At 47.6% G+C, this 25,354-nt stretch overlaps 1 protein-coding gene across 4 annotated transcripts in view; it reads right to left on the minus strand.

Moving 5' to 3' along the window:
- FLNB (filamin B) overlaps positions 1-25,354 on the minus strand; it is a 127,168-nt gene that overhangs the window by 76,118 nt on the left and 25,696 nt on the right. For all 4 annotated transcript variants that reach the window (XM_057508301.1, XM_036878306.2, XM_036878310.2 and 1 more), the window contains exon 2: positions 827-1,075. In XM_057508301.1, the coding sequence (XP_057364284.1) occupies positions 827-1,075 (249 nt within the window). The remainder of the gene's footprint in view (positions 1-826; positions 1,076-25,354) is intronic.

The raw sequence follows: 25,354 nt of genomic DNA on the forward strand, positions 1-25,354 counted from the left end.
TACAGAGTGCTCATATACAGAGTAAATGGAAAATATGATTATTATAGTAAATTGTGTATTAAAAGCAATCCTGGGGGTGCCTTTAACACATTCCTCTGGCTCTGGTTTTTTTTTTATTGTGTACCAGCAAGCTCTACCCATTCATCTAAGCCCTCCAGTGAGGATAATTACTACCTTGGTATACACTCAACCACTTGGAAAAGGGTAGAAAGGGTTCCAACTGGATCCTGGCCAAACACTATTTCACAGTAATGCAGAAAAAAAGGGCAGAGAGAGCCATTTGCAGTCGGTCCAGCGGTCGATAAAAATGGGTACTTTCTACTCAGTGGAAGTTCTTAGATTTTGATGCCAGCCGCCTAACAGAGCCACATGTTCTGCTGAAGCCAAGTGGACCAGCACCAACTGTGGGAAGGAGCAGGACTTTGGAGTCTGGAGGCTAAGCCCAAGGCCTGCTCCAAGCACTAAGGCCTTCACTGGGAAGCTGGTTTGTTATTATCGTTACTGTTTCCTTTTTTCCTCCCTTTTAATGGACATATAGTTGACATATAGTACTATACTAGTTTCAGGTATACCACTGGGAATTTGAATAAACTGAACTTGATGCTCAAACAAGCCAATGGACATGCCACCAAGGCCTACAGGACCTGCTATGGGAAAGGTAAATGAAGTCGTTTTTAGTTCCTTTAGCTCTCCTACAGGGAGCTAAAACTAGGGGAAATACACCAAGCACCGTAAACTTGGCTTTCCCACTGAAAACCAGGAGGTTTAGGGCCCAGCTACCCCCATCCCGAAGAGGTGGCGTAAGTGTCCAGCCGTGGACACCCACCTGGAGCACAGCTGTCCACCAGGGCTCCCAGGGCTTTGCCGTCTTGCCAGTTCTGGTTAAAGTTGGTGATGGGCAAGTAGGGGATCTTGTTCTGGATCCATCCCAGCAGCCTCTGCTTGGGCGTCTGCTTCTTGGCATCATCGTCCCCTTCGTCCTCCCACACGGGCATGGAGATGGAATAGTGGAGAATCAGTGTCCACACCAGGCCCAGGATGAGCTTCAGGTTCCCGTCCACGATGGCTTTGCTGTCTGGGGAGAGAGGCACGAGACTGGTCATTCCTCCGGGCCTCACAAGTGTCAACACGCTCTTTGTAAATAAGCACACGAAGCCCTCATCTGCTTGAGAAGTGTACTCAAGTACTTAAGGGTAAAAGGAGGCAATGCTGGAATTTGCTTCAAAATACTTGAGGATGGGAACCGCTGAAATAAGATTCCAAAATGCCATTAACCAGTATCACTGGATCATGCGTACAGAGAATGCATTATACTACTGGCTCTACTTTTGCGCATGTGGGAAATTTTCCATACTGAGGAGTTTTTAAAATGTAATGACATCATTTCAGAATTATAGACAAGAAGAAGAGGGGGCTGCATTTGGAGATAACCATCTGTTGGCTCGGTGCTAATATGATCTACCAGATGGTATGTGTATACATATGTATGTGTTTGCCGCCCTGAATTTATATGATACTATACATACAGTCTTGAGAATTTTCTTTTCACTAATCATTATGTCCTAGATATCTTTTCCCAGTCAAAAGCTGTTTCTGTTTACATTCCCATCTATAGGTTTAAGAGGCCAGTTTCCCCTCAAATCTCACCAACACTGGGGGTTACTGACCGTTTTCATCTCGGCTCTTACAGTTAGCCATTCATAAAGGCACTAATAGTTACGCTAATCCACTGGGCAGCCTCTTTTGCCAGCAAGTTAAATGGCTGGAGGACATCACAGCCTCTTTCCAGTCCTCTAGTCTTCCCCCAGCTTAGCAGAACACGCCACCCGCCTTGGCCTCTTCTAGAACCTGCTAGGAATCTCATCACCACTGGTTTCCACTTCCCACTCCCCTTGGCTTCTCTGGGGTCATCTATCCTCTTTGTAACTTCCACCTACACCCATCAAAATTCTAACTTTATCAACAAAATTGCTCTCTCTCCCTCTCTCCCTTTTTCCCCTCTGACTTTCCCTCGATTTCCTCTGCTCTTTCTCCACCAAACACCCTCTGTGGCACTACCCTCCCACCCGATTCTACCAGGACCCAGCTAAAAATATCAGAACCTTCCTGGTCTCTTCCTTCAAACCCCTGGTTGTAGTTTCTACAACGAGTCAATTCTCTACATAAATCTCTTGGCAAATTCTTCTCCACATCCTCTCAATAAATATCTGGCCCTTCCTCCCCTCTTAGAGTCCTTGACAGCCACAAAGCTGAGTCAGTGTGCACATAACCCCAGACAGATACCTCTGTGCTTCCACATCCACCAATGGTCTGGTCCCCACTGCCGCCAGTCGAATGCCTGGACACACAGCGCCCTCTGAACTCCACACAACCTCCATCCAGCCTGCTTTGTCACCCACCCACCACACCCCACCCTCCAGGCTCAAAGACACCCCGTTCCTGGACCACAGCTTGCTCTGAGCCCCCGGACCTCTCCACGTGTTCTGTGGTCCCTTTGATGGAAAGACCCTGCATCCCACATTCCTGCAGGACAAACCCTGGCTCATCAGACATGGGCCAGATCAACAGTTGGTGCCACTTCACGTCCACCAAAGTTATGTGTCACCAGTTCTCCAGACAAGGACCCTTTGTTTCTCAGTCTCCCACTGCCGCTCCAGCGCTGCTGGGGAATTACAGCCGTCATCTTGGAGGTCGCCTCCCCTGTGCCACCCACCCACCCACCACAAGCCATCTGAGATTGGTTAAACACACACCAAGCTGCTCTTAATGAAACCCATCAGCGGCCACATGAAAAATACACTCCTGCGCTGATGAGGAGTAAATGGCACGCCACTCAACACCGAAAGGGTGGGGCTTTTTTCTCTCACTAACCTGTTGATTGTTACTTCTTTTACAAGAGAAGATCCTCTAAAACGCACACCCAAACCCACAGAAATGAAAGGTGATTTCATGGTTGCAGATTCAGTAATAATACAACTCGATCATGTAAACCTGGATAGAGTGAAGATTATTATGAACTAGCTGGGACGACAAATTATATCTGAGCAATTCTTAACTCAGAGTTGAGGTGCCCTGGGATTTTCTATGTAATGAATTGTACTCTGAGGCAGGACTGCCTACATAACTCACAGGTCCCAGCAACAAATGGAAACGCAGGACTCCTTGTCCAAAAAGCATTAAGAATTTCGAGATGAAATCAGCAGAGCATTCAACCAAGCACAGAACTCTCCTGACTGTGGGGCTCTGTACAGCTGCACAGGGTGTGTGCCCATGACATCCGCTATGCTTCTAAGGTCCTGTGGCCAATAAAGCAGAAGAAACCTGCATAAAACTGTTGCCCCTGCACAGAATTCGGATATCCGAGGAAATGTCGGCAGTTCTTGACCTCGACTGAATTTTCCAGATTTGGTGTCCTGTTACAAGGTTGCCTTTGAAGTGCTACTAATTACTGAGTCATTATCTACCTATCCTAAGACATTTCAGGTCAAACAATTCTCCGTACCAGCTTCCTTTATTCAAGTGAAAGGGAGAAGAGCAGTCTCTGGAAGGGAGAGAGGAGAAAAAAAAAGGAAGTAGAGTGTGTGTATGTTTATCACTAGTCAGAGGTAACCGTGGTGGACCAGGTGGAGTCTGGTCCTGCACCACGCAGGATCTGGAACAGGTGAAGAAGTCTCAACCAGCCCAAAGGCATCCATTTCCAAAGGTCAAACTTCCCTGAGTTACGGGCTAAGTGCTTTTCAAATGCAAACTTGCAGATTTCTTGTATAAATCAGAACATGAAACCAGGGAGCTCTATTTTCCCCAGCTTACACATGTTGGTCTCAAGGAAGGAGACAGGAATCTCTTTCAAAAAGATTTTGGGGGAAATATGACCCAGTAAAAGTCTGGGCCAAATTTGTGAAAAATGCAATGCCCAGAATTTCTGTTTCCAATGAATTCAAGGTGGGTGTCCAAAGGGGAAAGCCCCCATTGAGGTCTCGTGAGGATAAATGATACTTTCATTCTGCTGTTCTAAGAGGCTGGAGGGAGGCAGTCCTCATTACCAAAGTGATTTTCACAGGTGAAGGTTTCAAATGCTTTACGGAACTCTTGGAAGAATAGAAAGATGGCAACTTGCCCAAAAGGACTCCCCCATTCCCACCCGCATGAAACAGGAGACTCCCAGTGCCTTGGAAAGAAATGCAACATAGCATCAGAGCGTCAATGTCTGACCATCAGGCCGACTACAGAACTTCCGGACACCAGTGTGCTTTGTGATATTTATGTCAAGTGCAGACATGGAGCAGAAATGTGAAAGGAGGAAAAGGCCAGGTCAGCTGGAAGCCTCTCCAGCAGTATTCCATCTCCTTGAGAGTTGCTGAGAGCCTTTTTTCTAGAATAAAATGAGCCAACGCCCGCCACACCCACCCAGCCTCCTAAAATCTGCTTAGACTGTCACTGGGTTGGAATCTGGCCACGTGCTTCTCCTCCCCAAATCCAACCAGTCATAATTCCCATGTAACTGGTCCTGGCTCTGGACAATGACCCTCAAACCACACACACCTTCTGGAACTACTTAAAAATATCTGGCATCGCTTGTGAGAGCCATGGATTGCTGTTGGTTTTTTTTTTTTTTAATAGCTAGGAAGTTGATTGGAGCTGCTGCAAACTCTAGGATGGAATGTTTTCACATCATTTCAGTACATTCATTCTCCAGCCCTTGTTAAGCAGTGTTCTGGAATGGGTACATTGATGGACACCAGCTATTTTTAGACCATCTCTGGAAGCATCCTGGAAACATCTCCTTTGTTGGCAAGTGCCCCCAAGGTAAGGGACATGGCAATCTTTCTCTTTCTCTACTCCTATCAGGAGGGCCCCATCCACATAGCGTCTGTGTGCCTCCTCCGTTCCCTGCACCAACCTTATCTCCTGCATGTCACTAAGTTCCTGATTAACTGAGGAGGGGCCTGGGTAGATACCACACCTCATTTTGGCTCTCCTGGGTGAGGACTGCTGGTCATCCGCTGGCCACCAGGCAGCTGGCTGCTGGGTCAAAAACAGCCAGCAAGTGACTCTGCAGGAATCAAGGAGAGATCCCGGCTTCAGAAAACCTCCTTCTAGTGTGCCTGGGGAAAAGTCGCCTAGGCCGTACTCTGCACTCCAACTTGGCCATCTGGGGAACAGGCTGTTACACGCTCTGCTCCCTGCCTGCTCCTCTATGTCATCCTCTGAGAGGTGGCATGGCAGAGTGGTTGCAAGTACAGGTTCTGGGACCAACAGCTCAACTGGATATGTCACCCTGAACAGTCCGTCCATCCTCTCTGAGCCTTATTCTTACTCATTTACCAAATGGGAATGCCCACAGCCAACACCTTCCCGGGCTGTTACTAAGGAGCAGGTGGAACAGAGAACACCAAGAGCTGCACACGATGCCCAGCACACAGCAGGCACTTAATATAACCTTCCTCCCTCCCTCACTTTCACCTAATGTCTGAGTACCTGCTATGGGACAAACATTCTTCCTCAGAATCAACCAGAAGCCCAGAAGCTATATTCCCAGGTCCATGTGCACGCAGGAAACAAGAGGAAAGACAGAAGCCTGTGAGTTAACAGGAGGATGAAATGTTTGATATGTCGCTTCTTTCAGCCAAGGGGAGCTCAGGAGCCTCCGAGGTCCCTGTCCTCCTGTTCTAAGAGGAGGCTGCCTATAATGGCAGGGAACCCAGGGCATGCAGAGTAGGTGCAAGGGGGACCCTTCTGGGCTGAGTGGGTTAGGAGACAACATCTCCTGGGACCCCCAGAGAGGATGCCAGAACTGTCCAGGACCCAGCTACCAATCACTGATTGGACCTTCCTGAAAGAGAATATGGTACAAATGACAGTCTGCATCAGCCAGGGCTGCCCCTGAACTCCCCAGCTTCACGTAGCCCCGGGCTCGTCCTTGGCCTCAGCCCCCTGGCCTGGAACTCCCCCTTCACTCTTCTCTTGACCTGGAGAATGCCTCTCTGACATCAACTCAAACAGGCCCCTGCTGCGCCATGAGCCCTCCTCCTTCAGTGCAGCCACCGCTGTGCGTGAGCAGTCACCTGCCGCGTCTGCCTCCTCTGCTCAAAGTGTCAGCTCCACAAAGGCAGGGACAGGCTGTCTGCTCCCTGCCATTCCCCCAGCCTGGCACACAGCTGTCTGGGCAACAGGCGGCCGCATGCGGGCTCCCCACCCTCGCAGCTCCAGTGCTCTCTGAGAGCTCGTGCTGCCAGTCACTGGGTGGACACAAATGGACACACACAGCCTCTTCAGACAGAATTCAACGCTGCTCCGGACTGTGGCCAGCTCTGCGCCCCCCGGGGCAGGCAATGCATGTGACACAGAAAGCAGGCTGGAGAGGTTGTCAAGAGTGCAACTCTGCAGGGTGGGCTCGGCGCCACCACGCTAGCTGTAGGACGCTGGTCAAGTGAGCCAATCCTGGGATGCCTTGATTTCTTTACCTGTAATCTGGGGATAATGCTGGAGCATAGGGCTTCTGGGAAGACTAAATGTGACAACATATCTCCTGCACAAGGACCCTGAACGTTCAGTTTTCATTCACTGCTAATATTATTACTTATTGTTCTTATCACCAGAGTTCAATGTGCTTTCATTAACCTTGTGACAAAAAGGACAAGGGCAGAAGGAAAAGTGAAAACACAGCAGCTTAAGGTGGTGGTGACGAGTGTGGCAGCCCCGACTGTCTGGGTGAGCGGCAGCTGCAGCATCCTGGCAGGGGCACCCCAAGGTCACCACCCCACACCACAGGGCTCAGGTCACCCAGCCCAGAACCCGCATGGAGGACCTGGTGCTCACTGACATCCCGGGTCGGCTCTGCAGCTTCTCTCCGTCCTGCTGAACAAACCTCGGGTGAACTGTAGGCCTGATGTCTGAGCAAGAGGGCACCCTGAACTAAAAGGAGGCATTTGACCACTTCTCTCAGCCCCTCAGTCAAAACCCAGCTCAGATGGCACTTGTTCCTGAGGCAGTGTTGCAAAGGACCATCTTGGAGAGCTGCCCAGAATCGCGGCCACATTTCTGGGGAGCAAAAATCCTCCCATCCATACAGTAGACGGTGGACTGTATGCTTTGGCAGGTGGTCCCCCACCCCAGGGCCCTGGGCTGGATGAAGGGGGCTAAACTGGCTTCTCTCCCCCTGCTCAGGGCTTCTCTCCAGGACCTCAAACCAAGAGAGGGTGCGACCAGTCTTACAACCAGGTGACTCCCGCCTGGGATGACTGAAGTAACTGGGGCCCAGAACTGGGTGCCCTGGCAACCTTAAGACCAAAAAAAGCCACTGTGTTTTTGTAAATCTCTGCATTATGGTAGCTTAACTATAACAAGATGATATTCTGGGCATTGAAGCCATGAAGTCACGTGGACCCATTTCTGCCAGCAAAATACAGACCGTGATAAAGTAAGGACAATGGGGCACGGGGTCAGCTGGATTTCCGATTATTTTTCTAAACTATTCAAGGATGACAAAGGAGCTGTTGAACAATTTTTACACATCACTATGTCAGGGTTCAGTTAATAAAGAGTTCATTGGGAAGGCCTTTTAATGTTAGTAATGTTTCAAGAGATGATACAATAGCTCAGGGGTGGTGAATGGTGTTGGCACGGGGGTGAACAGTCTCAGTGTGCTGAGAAAGATTCTGAAGCCCAATCTGGATTTAGCAAGAAAGACTGTTAAAATGGATTATCCATGTCAGCCATGAACAAGAAGGAATGGAAGCTCAGTGAGGAAGAACTGTGCAGATAGATTATCAATGCCTGCCTTGGGCCTGGCATGGGAAGTGGTGGTCAGGACGTCAATGCAACAGAATCGAGTAAACCTTCCCAAGTCCCTAGTTTGAGATTTTGGTTAGAGGCCCCAAACACATTCCATCTACATAACCTCAGACTTCACATTTCCTACTTTGCCAACTATTCCTTCTGTTTTACCTCACTTGCTGGACAATTTTTGCCTGGAATAAATGGGACAGATGATTTTATAAATACCTTATTTCTATTTTGGTATAGAGTTTCTGGTGGACTTCCAGATCATAGACACTATGGTGGTGTATTGCTTCATAATTTCTACCGAACACCCTATTTTTTGGGTTAAGAGGCATCCTTTATTTAAAAGTTGTGTGTGCATCAGCCCAATTGTGGGCTTTCTTTTCAATGCCACATTTGGCAAGTTTCTTATCACTTTTGAGAATTACTTTATATCCATCAATAAGGTCACATGGGACCAAATGAGATGGACATATTAACGGCCCTAGAACTTAGTCTCTTCCTACTTACTATTACTGGGAAAGTCTTGAAAAGCTACAAGAGTCTAACCTTGTTAGAAAGGTTAAAGAAAGAAGGTAAAAATGACAGACACTCTGAGTGGCTAAAGCAGTGTATTCTAAATTAGGTTTTTTACCCCAAAGCCACAGGTCCCTGCATCAGCTCATTCAGTTGCTGTTACGTGGTTCTTGTGGGCCACCAGCAGGACCCCATGGACTTGCAAGCCTGAGCAGGAAGTGGGGGAGCCCACAGTCCAGCCACCGGGGGGTGCGGGTAAACCCCAGTATGAGCTCAGGAGGCGTCAGCACGGTGGCGCCTGCTCCTTGCTCAGCACTTCCAGCCACGCTGCTCTGCGAACATGTCCAGCTGAAATAATAAACGCTGGCTGGGAACGGAGGTCCTCATCACCTTCTGCCTCCAGCTCAGCCTGTCATGCGGCGAGGCCGCCTCACCCAAAACACAGCTTACTGCCTACCCTGTGCACCGTGCACAGCCCGTGGGGCGGCCCTTGAGGAAAGGAGTGAGGGAACGACTCCTAAGCACCACGTTTTCTTACATCAACAGCAACCAAAGTGTGACAGCAGCCCCTCTTCGAGACCCCTCCTCTGGGCCTGGGCCTAAGTCACATGCATCACCTCATGTAACCCTCACAGTAACCCTATGAGGTTGCTTTTATAATTAATCCCATTTTCCAGATGAGCACACAGAGAGAGAGCCTAGATTTGAACCCAGTTCTCTCTGCTGTCACAGCCCAAACCTCCCTACCTCTCTGGATACACAGTGTGTCGTGACAGGGCAGATGAACGTCACTTTACGGATGAGGAGATGGAGTACAGGGAAGGGGCCACCCCCACCCTCTGCAGTTAGTTAGCATTCTTGCAGTGGGAAGCCAGGCAGGGCCTCTGAACTTCGAAGTGTCCCAATCATAGCCAAGCCTCCTAACGGTCACAGTTCTGGGACAAAAACACAGTGGATGGACAGCATGGGAAGTGACAGCACAAGGCCCGGGAGGCGCATGCAGGAGCCAGACCTGGATTATGTTAGTCCCCTCGTCTCACTCATGACCGGCTCAGCCTCAAGGACACCCCAGCACCAGGGGGTGGGGGAAGACACAGTTCTGCCCGTATTTACCCAAATCTATAACCTGTGTTTTCCCTACAGAATAGGAATTAGGGTCACTCATGTACCGAAAAGCTCAACTTGTTCTATTCATCTGTTCTCAATTCCAACAGATATCTCCGGACTGCCCAGCGAGTGCCAGGCCCTGGGCTGGATACAAATTATACGTTTAAATAAGGTAATAAGTTAAACTGGCTTGAAAATACTCCACAAAAAGATGGCATTACAATGAAAACCAACATCCCCCCACATGACCCGGGGCAAGGCATTGATCATCTTTTAAAGGGAAAACAAACAAATATACTTTTGTCGAATGCTATCTATGTTTCCTAAGGTTTTTTTTTCTTTTTGTAATTGAGTAAAAGCTAAAAAAAATGATGATTAATAGGACAGGTATTCATCCTTCTAATGCAAACTTGTAAAAGTTGTGCCTTGTCACAAAACCAGATCAAGGTGGCTTCCTTGATTGGAAAGGGGAGAAATCCGCCCACATTCCGTCCGAGGCTCACCTCGTGTGACAACCCATATACGCCTGTTATGGAAATGGCAGGCTGCCCAAAGACTGGGAAGTCATAAAAGGAACAAAACTCCCAATTTAAAGCCTTGCACTGGCACCAAGCTGAGGGAAATTCCAAATAATTTATAATTGCTGGCTCTCACTATTCCCAACAGAGAAAGGACAAAGATGGAGGAAAGAAAATTCTCAAAGGACAGATAGGGGAGCACGCTCCCTGCTTTACCTATACTGACACTTTCTTGACAGTTCCTTCCAGTCAAGTTTGGACCCTCAACCCACAAATACATTCGGAGGCCTCCGGATACACGTGCCACCTGATCAACACAGAGCTCTCGGCCCAGAGCCAAGCTCCTCCTGCAGGGTGGGATGCCACACCAGCAACATCCTGATGCTAGGAGCACGGGCGCAGGGGCACCCCACTCAAATGAAGGGGAGCTTGCTTGCTAACATCACTGGTGGCCAAGTGACCCAGGAACACAAAGTTAGCCAGTCATGGGGCAGTTAGGTTTCAAAGGCCCTGCATGGACGTCAGGGTAACCCAGTTCCCCTCCCAAACCTGGCTAGTGACTGGCTGAGGGGCCAGGTTGGGTCCCTGCCCTGGTCTCCGGCTCCTCACCTGTAAGATCAGAGTCATAACTGGCCTTGCCTCCCTGAGCTCTTGTGAGATAATGTGATGAAGCAGGTCCCGTTCTGCCTGGCGAGAGTTCATCACTGTGGCAGGATCTGCTCAGCCACTATTATTATTAGTACTTTAAGATTATAAACACGCAATTTTGAGGGCCATCGGTGTTGTCCTATTAGCACTGTGGAAGACTCAATGCCATTCAGTTCTGGCCTCGAGGCTTCTCAGACCCAAATACCCCAGAACTCAGCCTTGTAACACAGAGGGGCTTTCCATCTGCAAACGACCACAAGCGCCAGCCCATCGGGGACCCGGGACTAAGGCTGATAGAATCAAGATGTTCTGTGCTTGGTGAGCTGCTGAATGAACTGGCAGTGTGATCAAATCTGCAGGCCACCCCGACTCCTCCAGCAGATTCCTGAGCAATCTGCAGGGGCCAGGCTGGGCCACAGCTGACAGAAAATTAAATGCAAGGTCAATAAATTCAATTTGAAGTACAGAGTATTCAAGAAAGTTCCTTAACATGGTTTCTTTTTCTAATGTGGGGAGGGAAAAGGTTGGGTAGTGAAGTGCTCTTTAACCATTAAAGCAGTTCGTCACTATAAGGTAATATAAATGCCTCCCCATGAATATACGATTAAATAAACCTTACAGAACATTTGTGCAAGAGAATAACAGGCGGCTATGCAAAGAATGAGAAAGAAGTATTTGTTCCAGTAGGGACAGGCGTCCATGATAAATGAAGGGATGGGACCATGTGTAGAGAAGAATCTGTTTTTGACAAGGCATGACTGCATCTGAACAGAACGCTCTGGAAGCATACACACCAAGCTGTGCTCTACCGCTCTCTCTGGGAGGAAGACTCGAGAGGGTGGCAACAGACAGGTTTCTTTTTTGTTGTTACATGCTCTTGCAATTTTTTTTTTAAGTGCATACAGGACTTTTATGATAATTTTTCACACACACACACACAGACACACACAAGAAGGAAGAAACACAGGAATGTATGTTTAAGGAACTCTTCATTTCAACAGGACAAAACTGCTTGTTGGGATCTATAGGCACTGCTGTGGGAAAATCAACGGGTTTTGTCAAATGATGGAAGAATTGTTTGTGGGAGCTCTCTGGGAGTGGGGAAGGCGGTTTGCATCTGAGTAAAGGGGTGGCTGTGGCCGGGGGGATTCCATAACATCGGGCTCACATATATATACACACATATACACATGGCTCATATACACATGGACATATGTGCATCTCTCATGAGACAAAACTTGTCCTTAGCAGAGATTCCCCCCAGTGGCCATCCCAATGCCTTCCATTCCTCAGCCAGATAGGCGCGTGCTGCACAGGGGGACCACCTCAGGAGACCGCCTTCCCCACTCCCAGAGAGCTCCCCAGAGGACTGGAGGATGCTGAAGATAACACTGCATGCAGGGACATGCAGGGTCACCTGGTTGCCTCGGGCATGTTTTTCCATCCACCTTCCGGATCCAGTCACCCCTGCCCGGCCCTGCACAGGGCTCCTCCCGCGGTGCTGAGGCCGCCACTCACTTCGCGTGAACACCGAAGGCCAGACCCAGCGTGACTGCCCCCCAGATTCCCACTGCTGCCTTAGGAGGGACCACTGTTAGCCTATTTCCCAGATCAAAAACTGGTAAGCGGGTGAGTTAAGCTCTGAGTCACAGAGCTCCCATGTGGTGGAGGTGGGGCTCGAATCAAGGGCCATCCCACCGCAGACCCTGCTGTTGATCACCCCACCTGGAGAGCAGGGTGGGGCTGCAAAGGAAGAAGCCCATCTATGGACATGACAGTATCGCAAAGGCTTTCAAAACTGGGGAGGAAACAAATGCTGGCTGGGGCTTACGTCATCCTCCTAACAGAGATTTACCGCTGTGCCCCTGAACTCTGCCCCACGACGAACGCCCAGGGCAGTGAGATAAACAGATCGAGTGAACAGCAAGTCAGCTTCGCTGCTGAAACGGGAACACATTCTAACATTCCTGAGGCACATTGTCCAAGGGCAGGGACGCGAGGGACACGCTACGCATCCAAGGGATCTCCGTTGTCACCAGCTCTTCATCTAGAAAGCCGCGCTGGGGTCAGAAGCTGCTTCCTGGCTTTGCAAGAACAGCAGCTCTGCCTAAACTTGGCTCTGAGGAGCAATTGTCCCTCAGGCCACACTCACAAACCTGTCACAAACCTGGCCCTATCCTCTTACCACTTGGGCCATTTACCAGGTATTTTTTCCCCTTAAGTCAACTCACTGTTTCTTTTTTCCTTAGCCTGACTAAGCTTTATACATATCATGCACTAGTTGCTTCTTTTTTTAAACTTCATGTGAAAATACATAACTGTTGACAATTTTGAAATGTAGGTTGTATAACACCTAATACTACCTTGAGTACCACATCTTGGAAAAGACTGTACTGGATGTTAGCTGGTTTTCCAAGACAGAAGGGTTTCTGTGGTCAAATAAACTGAAGACATGTGGAACTGAACAATTTTAAACAGATGCACAACTTCTCAGAGCCTTTAATGTGTAAGTGTACATTGATATCTCCAAGAGAGCGCTAGGGTGCCACACAGCACTTACCAACTTTATTGGATTAGGGGACTTTTTAAAAATACTGTTTCAAAGGACACTAACAGTCTCCAGAAGATACTTTGGGTAATTCAACCTTAAATTTCCCTTTAAATCCTCTACAGACACTTCTGAACACTCCCATAAACTGAGAGATTATTACGTTTTATAAAACTGGTAGAGGTGAGGGTGAAGGAGACAGGCAAGAGACCCAGGAGGGGGACGACAGGAAAGAAGTTTTACCAAGGCTTTCTCTGACTTATAAAGTGTTTCAATGGCAGTGATTGAGAAACTAGAACCTTGCTACTTGGAATCAATGAGTTTGCAGATAAAAGGCAGTAAAAACAGGCTCTCAAAACATCTTCCTAATCAGGAGTGCTAAATGAAGCTCATCACCATGGCGCTTATGAAATTCTGGTGATAACCAACTCACTTGAAACATCTTACTGTTCCAGTACAAACTGTCCTTCTTAAACACGGGCAATGATCTAGAGGAATGCAGGCCAGAACGAGCCCCCGCCTTCCTGGGATTGCTCTGGAGCTTCTAACGTCAACCCTTCACCTGCAGACAACAGCTGCCGAGCGGGAAGAACGTGGTAATACAGACCACCACTTGAGTCGGGAGAAAGAGGGGAGTGGTCTTGATGTGGGCAGTTAGAATATCAAATTATGTGACTAGGGGGACCCCTTGGTCACCCTCTCCCACTGAAGCCCCCTCTCCCCAGTCCGGCTGGCCACCTAGACAGGGATCTGCAGCCCCACAGCCATCGGCTCATGTTGGGCCCCCTTTACTGGACACCCCATCTCAGCCCGCAGATGAAAACTCTTCCCAAACCTTCCCACCAGCCCTCAGCAGGGCCACCTCTTCCCCTTGGGCAGAGCTCCTTCACAGGGACCTGCAAGACAATCGGAAAGCTGAGTAGGGGCAGATGGGGCGGATCGGTCCCAAAATGTAAGAAAATCAAGAGAAACTGAAGTTAATACAAAGTTTTACTAAAGGCCTGCACTGACCATTATTCACTACATTTGAAATTTCACTACATTTGAAAATGAGCCACAAGTCTGTTTTCTCAGATCCCGAGAATTTCCAAGTATGCATTATGACTGCTGAGAAATCAGTCAATGGTAAAATAAAGGAGTTTGTCAAGACCAAATAATATAACAAAATACAAATATAAACAAAAGCAAAACTATTTTTAAAAAAAAGACTTTCAAGTAACAATGCAAACATACAAACATACCTTTTTTTTTTTAAGTGTGAGAGATGGGTGTGTTTTACTGTATTCGATATGATAGGCTCAGGGCCAAGGGCTGAAAATACCCCAGCATTCTGGACCAAGTCCCCAGCAATCTCACAAAACCTCTCAAAACTGGTCTCCGTGCATCTCTCTAGCTTGCCCTTCCCCAGCACCCTCCACATGCCCTCTCCTGTGCCCCCACTGCTGGCACAATACCAGCCGCATGTCTCTCCAGGTCATTGCATGTCCCCCCGGGTCTCTGCACAGGCTGTTCCCTCCACTTGGAGTGCCCTCCTCTCCCACCTGTCACTCCCTGGCTCTTTCTTCACTCTTCTACAGGAGTCGGCCTCCTCTGACACATTCTCTTTCCCTTGGGCATCCTGTGTTAAGGAATATCTCACAAAGGAGACAGAAGCAGAAGCTTCCCATGCAATTCACTACGAAGCTAAATGTCCAGGATGTTTAGCAAGACAAGCCACCATCCTTAATTGCTCCACAGCTTCCTGTGATGACAGTGTAAGTCAGGTGCTCCTGCAGGGGAAAGGTGGGGTGGGGGGAAGTCTATCAACCCGAATGGGAAAAGAGTGAAATCTTTGTTTATAGCAACTTCACACTATAATGGAGCCCTATGCTTCCACTGTGAATGTGGACCATGACACACAGTTGCATTAGCCGTCTTTCAGCTCTGCCACCAATGAAGTCCGATCTTCTCCCATCGATATCCCAGTGTTGGCAATATCTCACAATATCCTGTATGCTCATCACTACATAAAAGTATAGTAATCAGACTTTGTGATACATCTTGCTATTAAGCATTTTAATATATTTGTACATTTATTACTATATCCAAAACTTTATTTCTGATAACTGTATTTCAGTATAACTGGACCCCTCTGTAACCCATGGGTATTTTGTGCATAAAGAAACAGTGCAGCCATCAAACAGCCAAGGGGCTCAAGATACCTAAGAACCCTGGCTCCAAGTAATTATTTTTAAAATCAAGAAGTGAAAGGATCTCAGTGATGGAGGCTTTGTTAAATGGACCACAGATTAGTGGAGCCACCCCTGCACAGCAGGGCCTCAGTCACCTCCACAGGGACACTTGGAGGTCACTGTGAATGGGTCTCCCCACCAATCTGGCCCACTGCCACCACCCCAGTTGCCCTCTCAGGCCACTTACATTGCTTCCAGCCTGAACACCTTCTGTTGCCCCCTGTGGTCTAGCAGGGGTCAACGAACGTTTTCCATAAAGGGCCAGATAGAAAATGTTTTAGGCTTTATATACTGAGAAAGTGCCTGACAATATGCAAATAAGTGGGTGTTGCCTGTGTTCCAATAAAGTTTTATTTATAAAACCCAGGCAGAGGGCCAGATTTGGCCCACAGGCCATAGTCTGGACTATAGCATCCCGATTCAACAGAACTTCCTGTGGTGATGGGAAATGTTTCACATGTACACTGCCCAATACAGTAGCTGCAAGCCACAAGTGGAGACTGAGAGCTTAAACTGTGGTTAGTGTGACCAAGGGACTACATTGTAAATGTTACTTAATTTTAAATTAATTTAAATTTCATTAGCCACATATGGCTGGTGGATAGCACAGGTCTACACAGTCAATCCAAGCCCTTTAACATCCCTTTTGAATTTCTTCACGACTTAGCAAGCACTGAGCACCAAGGCCAGTCAGTGGGTGAGATTCCAGGCGCCCTCACATTCTTGCACAGCCCACTCCTGGGCCTGTCTTTGCCCAGTCAGTTCTGTAGCCCAGAACATCCTGTCTCCTCTAACCTCCACTGTTGACCAGTTACCTCCTCTGCCACAGGCCTTTGCTGACACCCCAGATGAGATGTGTTGCTCCTCATGCCTCTGGGAGGAGCTGTAAGGAGCCAATTTCCTAGAAACATGCCACAGCAACTTGTGCACACATGCTCTGGGCTTTTTTCTTCACTCTAAGATATTTCAAAATAAGGCTATATCTCTAGCACAGGGCATTTAAAATCAATAAAAATGCACTAAGTCTGTGAAATGAACACACTTTGATTATAGCTGAGTACCTAACACAGGCTGTCTTTTTTAAAAAATTATTTCTGAAATGATTAGACTGACCTAAAAAACCTGTTTACCACATTTTTTTTTAAAGGGCTGATATTAAGATTAAGGTAGGAAGTCTAAAAGCCCAGGGGGATTTCAGCTACAGGTCATCTGGGTTACATTCCATTCCACTACCATAACATCTCAGCCTCCCCAAACCTCAGGTTTCCTCCTCTGTCAATGGGCTGACAGTGTCTGTACCTGGTAGGAACGAAGAGCACTTAGCATAGGGCCCAGGGACACAACAGCAGCTTCCTGGTGGATACAAAGGCCTGCATGAACCAGGGCAGTGGAGGAGGCACAAAAGTCGCCTTGGAAGAGGCAGAAACGCAGGAACGCAGGGCTGCTGTGGGTCCCCCACACCAGCCTTTCGTAGGGTCTCCCAGGGCAGGCGGGCCGTGACCTCTGCACAACAGCTCTGCTCCCTGATGTCCTCTGAGAACTGTGGTCACCCCAGCCCGGGCGGGATTGGGGGTGGGCCAGTGCACGCTTCGGGCATCGGCCCGCCCAAGAGCTACGACGCAGTGTGCTCCTGCTCTGGCTGCCCCGATGACAACCTGCCATCCCCACAGGGTCGCGGCCACCACACACACCACAGCCTGGACGCTGCAGTTTCTGCAGATTCTGAGGCTTCTCTAAGCAGATAAGAAAATCTGGCCATTCATTATCCTGCTTTTTCTGACCCCAGGCCTTGTTTCCTCTCTTACTCAACATGCAGGGTGCCAAATGACTGGGCCTTTGTTAACAACGAAATCCACCCTGGGAGGGAGGCAGACCAGCCACCTCGAGGAAATTCAAGAAAGTGGGCTGGGGCCGTTGTAAATCTGCTGACAGAGAATGGCTTTGAATTCCGGCTGCCCTACTGGAAGTTCTTAATTTGAAGGAACCCCACTCACCTCTCATGTGGGTACCGATCTTAGGGAGTGTTTTCTCTGATCATTGTCAATGTTCCCTAGTTACAAAACATCCCTTTATAAATCAATGCAAATTATATTCAAAATGTGAGTAAAATACAGAGACTCTCTCTCTCTGTGACCCCATCGGTCCAGGCCAAGCCTCCAATTGGACAGCATTGCTCTGCTGTCAGTGGAGGTCAAAACCTTGTCCCACTTCAGGCTTGGCTTATCCGAACTTCCCAAGCCTTAACACTTCTGTTTCTCAGAAAAATCACTCAAATGTCTGCAATGGAACCATCTGGAAAGCTTTAAAAAAAATGTACTGTGCCCTCCTACAAAAGAAAACAAAATGAGGTGTGTGTTAGGAGAGCAGGGTATCCGTAACTCTTAAAGCTTTCCAGTAAGTTCTAAGGGGCAGGCAGGGTTTAGAACCACTGTCAGCAACCCGCTGTCAAGTGAGTCCAGTTACACCAAAACCCCCAACCAAGAGGCCAACGCTTTCTTCAACTGCGAACAGGCCTGAGGCAGACCCCCAAGACAGGTGAACAGAGAAAGATGAGGGAAACCACCCCAGTGCCTAGGGACTCAGCGGCACCCCAGGCTTTTGGGTCAAGCCTCCTTTCTCACAGACACGGTGGGCCACTTTGTCTGGAAGCAATGAAACCACATCCTAACGAAGAAAAGGATGATTCTGCCAGTCCCTTGGAATTCCACGCTGTAATGATGAACAGAGAGCTGGGAAGCGTGCTCTTGAGAACCATGTTTCAATTTCTCGGTTTTAAAGAGTACCCATCAATACGGACACCCTGCGCAGAGGCACAGAAGGGCGCTGCAAAGCGAGGGGCGGGTCAGGAGCTCCGTGGAGAGGCTTTGCCCTTGGACCCCGGGGCTACTCCACGGCACGAAGGGTCCCAAATGATGAATGGCCAGCCTGGGAGAAGACATTTGCCAAAGCTGAAGTGCTACCAGGCCCAATTCTTTCGATGACTTGCTCTAAAACGCCCACTGACATCATCAGCCCCCCTCAGAGGAACAGCTCCTGAACCTGAGCACGCCGGCTGCAGCACTTCACACAAACAGGCTCAAATACTACCCCATTTTACAGATGCCGAAACGGAGGCTTCAAGAGGCTACGCCTTTTGCCCACAGCCATGGTACCAGGGAGTGTTGGGGCGCCCGAGAGGGTCGATGTGGAAGAAGAGGAGTCTTGGGACGATGGCTCTCCACCTCCCCATTATGGAAGCTAACCTGGAGACTCAGGGTCAATCCTGCCCAATTCTACACGGACAGGAAGGCCAGATGAGACGGAGGCCAGACCAGAAGCCAAGCTCTGCCCACTACGGCGAGCCTGCCATCAGTACCTCTGCCCCGCAGGAAAGCCTTGGGGGGCTGCTGAAGTGGGGCCTCCGACAGGCCGGAGAGACCTGCGCTGCGGTACCAGCCCTCGATCAGAGCCCCCAGCCCTGGAATGCATCTTTTCTCGGAATGTTTTATGGGAGATTTCAAATAAAATTGAATGGCTAAGGTTACCATACTCAGTGTCTGATTTAAGTCAGGCCCCCCTTCTGGTCAAACAGCCCACTCATGCACAAATTGCCCTTTAAAAATAAAAAAAAAATTTAAAGCTGCTTTTTATTTCTTTCAACTCACAAGGTCAAAGAGGGTTTTACGAGGGATAAATCCAGAAGACTGGCCCCCCTTCCTGGGGGGCCCCCATAGTGTAGGGCCCAGATGGTACCAAAAACACATTTTCTAAAACATCTCTGTGCAGCCTAATGAACAATATGCACATCAGCCCCCCTTCCTCCCCAGTTTAAGGGCCCCCCTCAGAGCTACAGAGCAGTCCTGACACTCCCTTGCAGCTCCTGGACTGTCCACCGAGAGCGGCCCATTTTTCCATGGCACTGGGCCAGCAGTGTAATTGCAGGCCGCACTGGAAGTTTCTTGGTTGGTCATTAGAACCCAGAAACCTGGCTGGGGGCTGCACGCAGGTGGGAGGCTCTGTCGGGCTTCCTGTTGTAATAAATTCCTCTACACCCCACCTGTGAAACTCTATTTCCATTTATTACCAAAACTGGAGCCCCCAACTTTCTAGCTTTTTCTTGAGGCCTGGAAGCTGGCTTTTCCAGCTGATGGCGTCACTGACAGGTTTCTGACAATGGCTCCCGAGAGCCTAAACCTCTTGCTAATCCTGCAAGAGCACATTCCTTAGGGGTGAGCTCATGATTAGCTAATTACTAATAGGGCTCCTACCCCAGCACCCCGAGATGCTGTCCCAGAACACTCCCAGAGGCGCAAACCCCACCCCACAGCAACACTGGGACCAGGGGTTGCCAGATTTTACAGAGAAAATATGTAACATCCAGTTAAAGATGAACTTAGATAAACAATAAATAATTGTTTCATGTAAATAGTTGCATTCAGTGACATGAGAGAATTGCCTGCCATAGTTGGGACATGCTTATACTAAAAAGTTATCCATTGCTTATCTGAAATTCAAATTTAGCTGTTTTCTTTGGCACACTTGGGGACCACAGGTAACTCTTCACCCCTTCATACGGTTTATGTGATTTCCTAAAGTATCAATTATGCATAACAATAAATGTATTAAACTGCTCTCCCAAAAAAGAAAAAATACATAAAGTGGCGAGGGGAAATCCCTACATATACCAAGTGGCTTTTAGGAAAGAAAAAACTGGGTGTAAGGGATGTATGGACTGTTGAATTACATGTAGGTAAAGTCATGATAAGAAATTGAGGTGGCAAGGGAGAACAAAACTCTACAAGGATTTTGCGCTCACACTCACTACTGTTCAAGTGTCCTTACTCCACCTTAAAGATGCCAAAACTAGCAATCAAATGATGCACTCTAAGTGTGGCTTATGCAAGAGAACCCACAGGCCTCCAGCCAATGCACTAACTGTAAAGAAAACAGCCTGGTCCCACAGAAAAAGACGGGTGACTAGCCACCACCCATAGGTTCCACGGGGCAAGGATCCGTAGGGGCCCAGGGCATCTGCCTTAAGATGTGCCACTTCGGCATGTAGATTATGTCAGAGCTGAAAATACTCAAGGCCCCAAAGACTCAGAAACTCTGACCTTCTGCCTCCCCACACCCCCAACTGCATAAAAAGAATTTAGACAGAGGAACTGTTCCAGGAAGAGAGCGATTACCATAGATTATAATATGAACAGGTGTGGTTAAACCCTGTTAAAATTCCTCTCTGTTCCCTCGGTTCTGTGTGGTCCAGGAAACATTTGTTTACCAAACATTTACTCTTTCATATTCCTATGAATTGCTTTCCTTCCCTTTGAAGTCCCAGACCCCTACCCTCTTTCTCCTTAGTTCAGAATGATATATATAGACCTCACTGTCCCTCGCTGTCTTTGGAATTTCACATCTATGGGTTTCCTTTAGGTATGCAATTAACCTTTGTTTTTTTTCTCCTTGTTAATCTGTCTCATGTCAGTTTGCTTCTCAGACCAGCTAGAATCTTGAAGGGTAGAGGAAAATTCTTCTACCCCTTAACAGATCCATACCCTGAACTGCAGTATGGCCCTGGCAGAATAGAAGCTCAGTGATATTTGTGAAAAGAATCTCCCTGGTTAGGACTTTACTTTCAGAATAATAATGATGCTGAAAGTGGCTCATGGTAATCCGGTCACTAGCTAGCATCCCATCAGCTTAGAGTATCAGGCACAGAAGAGCATAAACGTATATAACTTGGAGATCTTGTTCTACGTTAGCTCGATAAACCCAAACTGGATATACAGAATCTCTGATAATATGGGCTAATGTTCATTTGCTAACTAAACGGTGGTAAATAAAATCAAGAACATGCATGCTTCAAAATAACTGGCAAATAACTGTGTAGTTTAAAGTTTTCAATTAAAAGAGATTTAACCCCCTTTTTAAGGACTAGAAATGCATTCAATCAATACCTGTCATGCATACACTATGTACCAGATCCTATGTTGTGCATTTCATGCTGCCATCTCGTCTCATCAAGACCCGTAATTATGCCCATTTCACAGACAAGGAAACGGGCTCAGAAACCTGCCTAAGACCAAGGTGCTGGGGGAGAGGGGAGGCTGGGATTTGGAACCAGGCTTTTCCTGTCTGTGGGCTTGAACCCTCTCTGACCATAATCTTTCTACTTGCAGACCAGCAGAGTAAAGGAGCTGCTCAAGATTCTGGACAGACTTGTAAGACTGTTAAGCACCCCCAAGCCTTACAGGTGAAGAGGCCTCGTTTGGAAATCTCCCCTCTGCAGCTTCTTTCAGGCCAGGAGTCGTGAAAGGGGAGTTTATCCTCAAACACTAAACTTACCTTGGACCCTTCTTCCCCTCAAACACTCCATTCTTGGCCACCCAACTCTTTATTTCCACCAAAATGAATAGCTGGTAACATGTAAGAACTGCCCGCCCAGTTTAGAAGTGATTTCCTGAAATCTGTGGGATATTTCAGAGTCCCAATTAGGACGGTGGCAAAGCAATTCCAGGAAGTGCTAAAAAAAAAATTTTAAGTTGATTTTTTAAATACACTATACCACCCCTGTTTGTGGGATGTAAATTCTTCTCATGGGACTCCTACCAACTAGGTCTCTAAAGCTTCCAGACCTGGCAAACTGTAAAAGCCAATGTTTACAATACAAATGGCTGTCAACCAGCCACGAGCTACATTTAAAAAATAAAATTATTCACATCCTGCTGATTACGTAAGAAGCATGTGTTGCTAGCAGCAGATTATAATTCAAGATGCTATGCCCCCAACCCTCCCCCAGAAAAGTTGATTAATGGGTGAAAATTGCTGGGAACCAGGATATCCATGCAGTCTCCAAGTGAATGTCCTGTGAATTAATAATCAACAGGAGAATCACACACACAAAAAACATCACAAAAGTGAGTTACAGCAGGAGAAAGGTACCCTTTCAGTGGAGAGCTGGCAAACGCTCTCTGAACTAAGAGATGGCAGTTAGCATCATGAACAAGACAACTGACAAGATGTGCATCCAGGTGACGCGCAATAGGGAGCACCGAGGCCTTTGGAAGCACACCTGCCAAAAATGTTTAACTTGAACTTAAACAGGCAAATCTAGAATAGGGAACATTCTACAGAGTCTCTACTCCAAGTACCACCCGGAAGCCCCTGGAAGCCTGCTGGAAATGTACCCTCAGGCCACACGATGTCCTCTAGAATCAGAAAGTGCATTTTACCAAAATTGTGACCCACCACCCCACCCTGTGAATCTTATGCACATCGTGTTCGCAAGCATCCAATCTACAAAACCACTGGCCTGGCTTCTTCAAAATGTCAATGTCAGGAGCAATTTAAAAACAAAAAATTTAAATAGGGGCTGCTCTAGATTAAATGAAAGAATGAATTAACCTTGAAACACCAAATTTAACTGAGTAATCTTTAACTGGTTCCTGGATTTAAAGAAAAAGAAAAAAAAAAGACCATCAAGGACATTCGGGAGCATTTGGGTGAACTTTACAGGAGATGCTATTATTGCAACAGTGCTAACCTCTTGGGTATGCAGTGACACTGTGGTTAGAAAAATGTCCATTTTCTTAAAGACACTGCTAAAGTATGTGTGGGTGAAGGGTCATGATGTGTGCTAGAGACTTTCAAATGGTTTAGTGAAAGATCAGTGTGTGATGTGTAAGCTTAGGGTAACAAAGCAGGCAAATGTGGCGGGGATGTTAACAATTGGATACTCTACCAGAACTATATATGGGAGCATGCTACACTGTCTTTCTTACTGTCTATAGAACTGAAAGTTTCCAATGAATTTGGGAAAGGGAAGAAAAATTACATTACTGCTAAAATTAAAATTTTTTAAATAACGCCAGCATTTAGAAAATAAATACAAGGAAAAAGTTCATCACAACTCTGGCTCTTGAGCATATGAATTAACAAACATATATTAACTTTCTTGGCAATACAAGAAAGAACACACGTTCTCCCACAAACCAACACACTTTAAAAAGTAGCAACTACTGAGATACAGGAAGGCAGAGAAAGTGTCCCATTTCATCTCCAAATGTAGAGAGACTGGCTTCCCAGGACAAAGCTCACCAAGCAAACAAAAAATAAACCTGAACACTATTCAGCTTTCTTTTCAAATTCAAGCCCTATTAAATTTAGCCATTTAAAAAATGAATGAAGTATGGATACAATAGTGAATATATGAAAAATTGTACAGTTTAAAGGTGTGAACTTGATGGTGTGTGGATTAGATCGTAGTAAAGCTGTTTTTTAAAAAATCCTATGCACTTCTCCAGGATACAAGCTGTCTTATTCTTTTCAAGCAGAAGGCAGCTACAAGCAGAACACGACACCACAGCTCCCTGTGTGACCCTGAATTTAGCCTGTCCCTCTCTGAGTCTGCCTTCCAGACTGTAAATGTGGGGTTGGACCAGAAATCCTTCAAGGTTCTCCAAAGCATTCTATGAGAACAGCTACAAGTTTTTTACCGCTATTTTAAACAGCATAGTTACGGAACTTCTGTGAATCTAATAAACCTTCGTGCAGTTCATCTAAGATCAAAGTTCAGGTCCACAGAATTGCATGACTTCCTTTAGATGATCGTGAGGTTCAATAACATGGCATCTCTACTCACCCTTAGCATTTAGACTCCATTCAAAAGACATTAAGGGTGGGGGAGAAATGTCATTTTCAACACCGAGTGAGGATTTTTATAGAAGTTTTCCAAAGCACACTTTCAGGATTTCGTTTAAGCAAGCAGTATTATGAGCCCCCAACTCTACCCCAAGAGTTAATGCTGGGAGGAAAGGCCAGCCAATGGCCTATGAGTTTGGGAATCGGGGTTTTTCACACCTAGTAAAGGTCAGGATTACGAAGGGACACGCCCTTCGCCCAGGCTCATCCTGACAAACTCAGTTCTCATTCTTCTGGGCAGCAGAAGCCAGACAGCACAGCCACAACGGACAAAACTCCGAAGAGCCAAACACAACACGCTGGAAGTAATCAGGGTTGATTAGTGCCTGGGGAAACCCTCGGCCTAAGTGCACTCTCTGATTCAGTGTTTCCAGCCGAAGCCACCCTGAGTCATGCTGACTTGGGCCTAGAAGAAGGAAATTCCCATTCACGCCTCTCAGACCATGTGCTCTCTCCACTGCAGGCAGGAAGGGTCTGCTGGGGCAGACAGTGCTCAGAGAGGTCCCCACGGTGCTGCTCCTGGGCATCGCTTCCAGGCAGGAAGCAGGTGTCCACACAGCCAGGCTAAAACTTCATCCAACACTTTCCTTGCTTGGGAGAGGGGCTCTTGATACTATTTATTATTATCACAGCTTGGACTTAGAGGAGAACCACCTAGCTGTCCCTTCTGGACCATCAGCAGGCTTCACCCACCCAGATCTGTCTTAAAGGACCAGTCACGGACTCCACAATGAACTGGATTGGAGTGGGACCTCCAATGTGAGCTGAGTCAGTCTCCCTTGAGGTCTCTGCACATGGCTGGGTAGAATGCAAATGGCCAGGAGCCATGGGGCAGGTTTTGTGTTATGTGGGGTGCTGGCAGGGCCCATCTACTGAGAGAGACAGACAAAATGGACACCAGGGAACAGAAAGCAGAGGTGGTCTTCATAAGATTTCTGATCTCTGCTTCCAAGTCTTCCTGAGGCCCTGCAGGACTGCCCTAGGTCTGAGCCCATAGTGGTTTGTAGGCTGTTTCTGAAGCCAGGTATGGGGGAGGGTGCATGTGACGTCCCTCTAAGGGCAGCAATCGGTTCAGAGCCAGGCATGTGACTCGAGGGTTCTCATCAGTGAATCACGGGACTTGTATGGGAGCTTTAGGGAACAATTTTGTTCCTTTCTTCCCTTCCCCTTCCCCTTCCCTTTCTCTCTCTTTCTTTCTTCCTTTTTCTGGCAGGGCTTTGATCTGGGAGGTCTAAAAGGCCCCGAGATGCAGCAACAGCCATTTTGCCACCACACAGAGCCCAGGCAGACACAGCAGAGATGAGCAAAGAGAACAAACTCTGATG

The sequence above is a fragment of the Manis pentadactyla genome, chromosome 1 (assembly GCF_030020395.1).
Source record: "Manis pentadactyla isolate mManPen7 chromosome 1, mManPen7.hap1, whole genome shotgun sequence".
Classification (NCBI taxonomy): Eukaryota; Metazoa; Chordata; class Mammalia; order Pholidota; family Manidae; genus Manis; species Manis pentadactyla.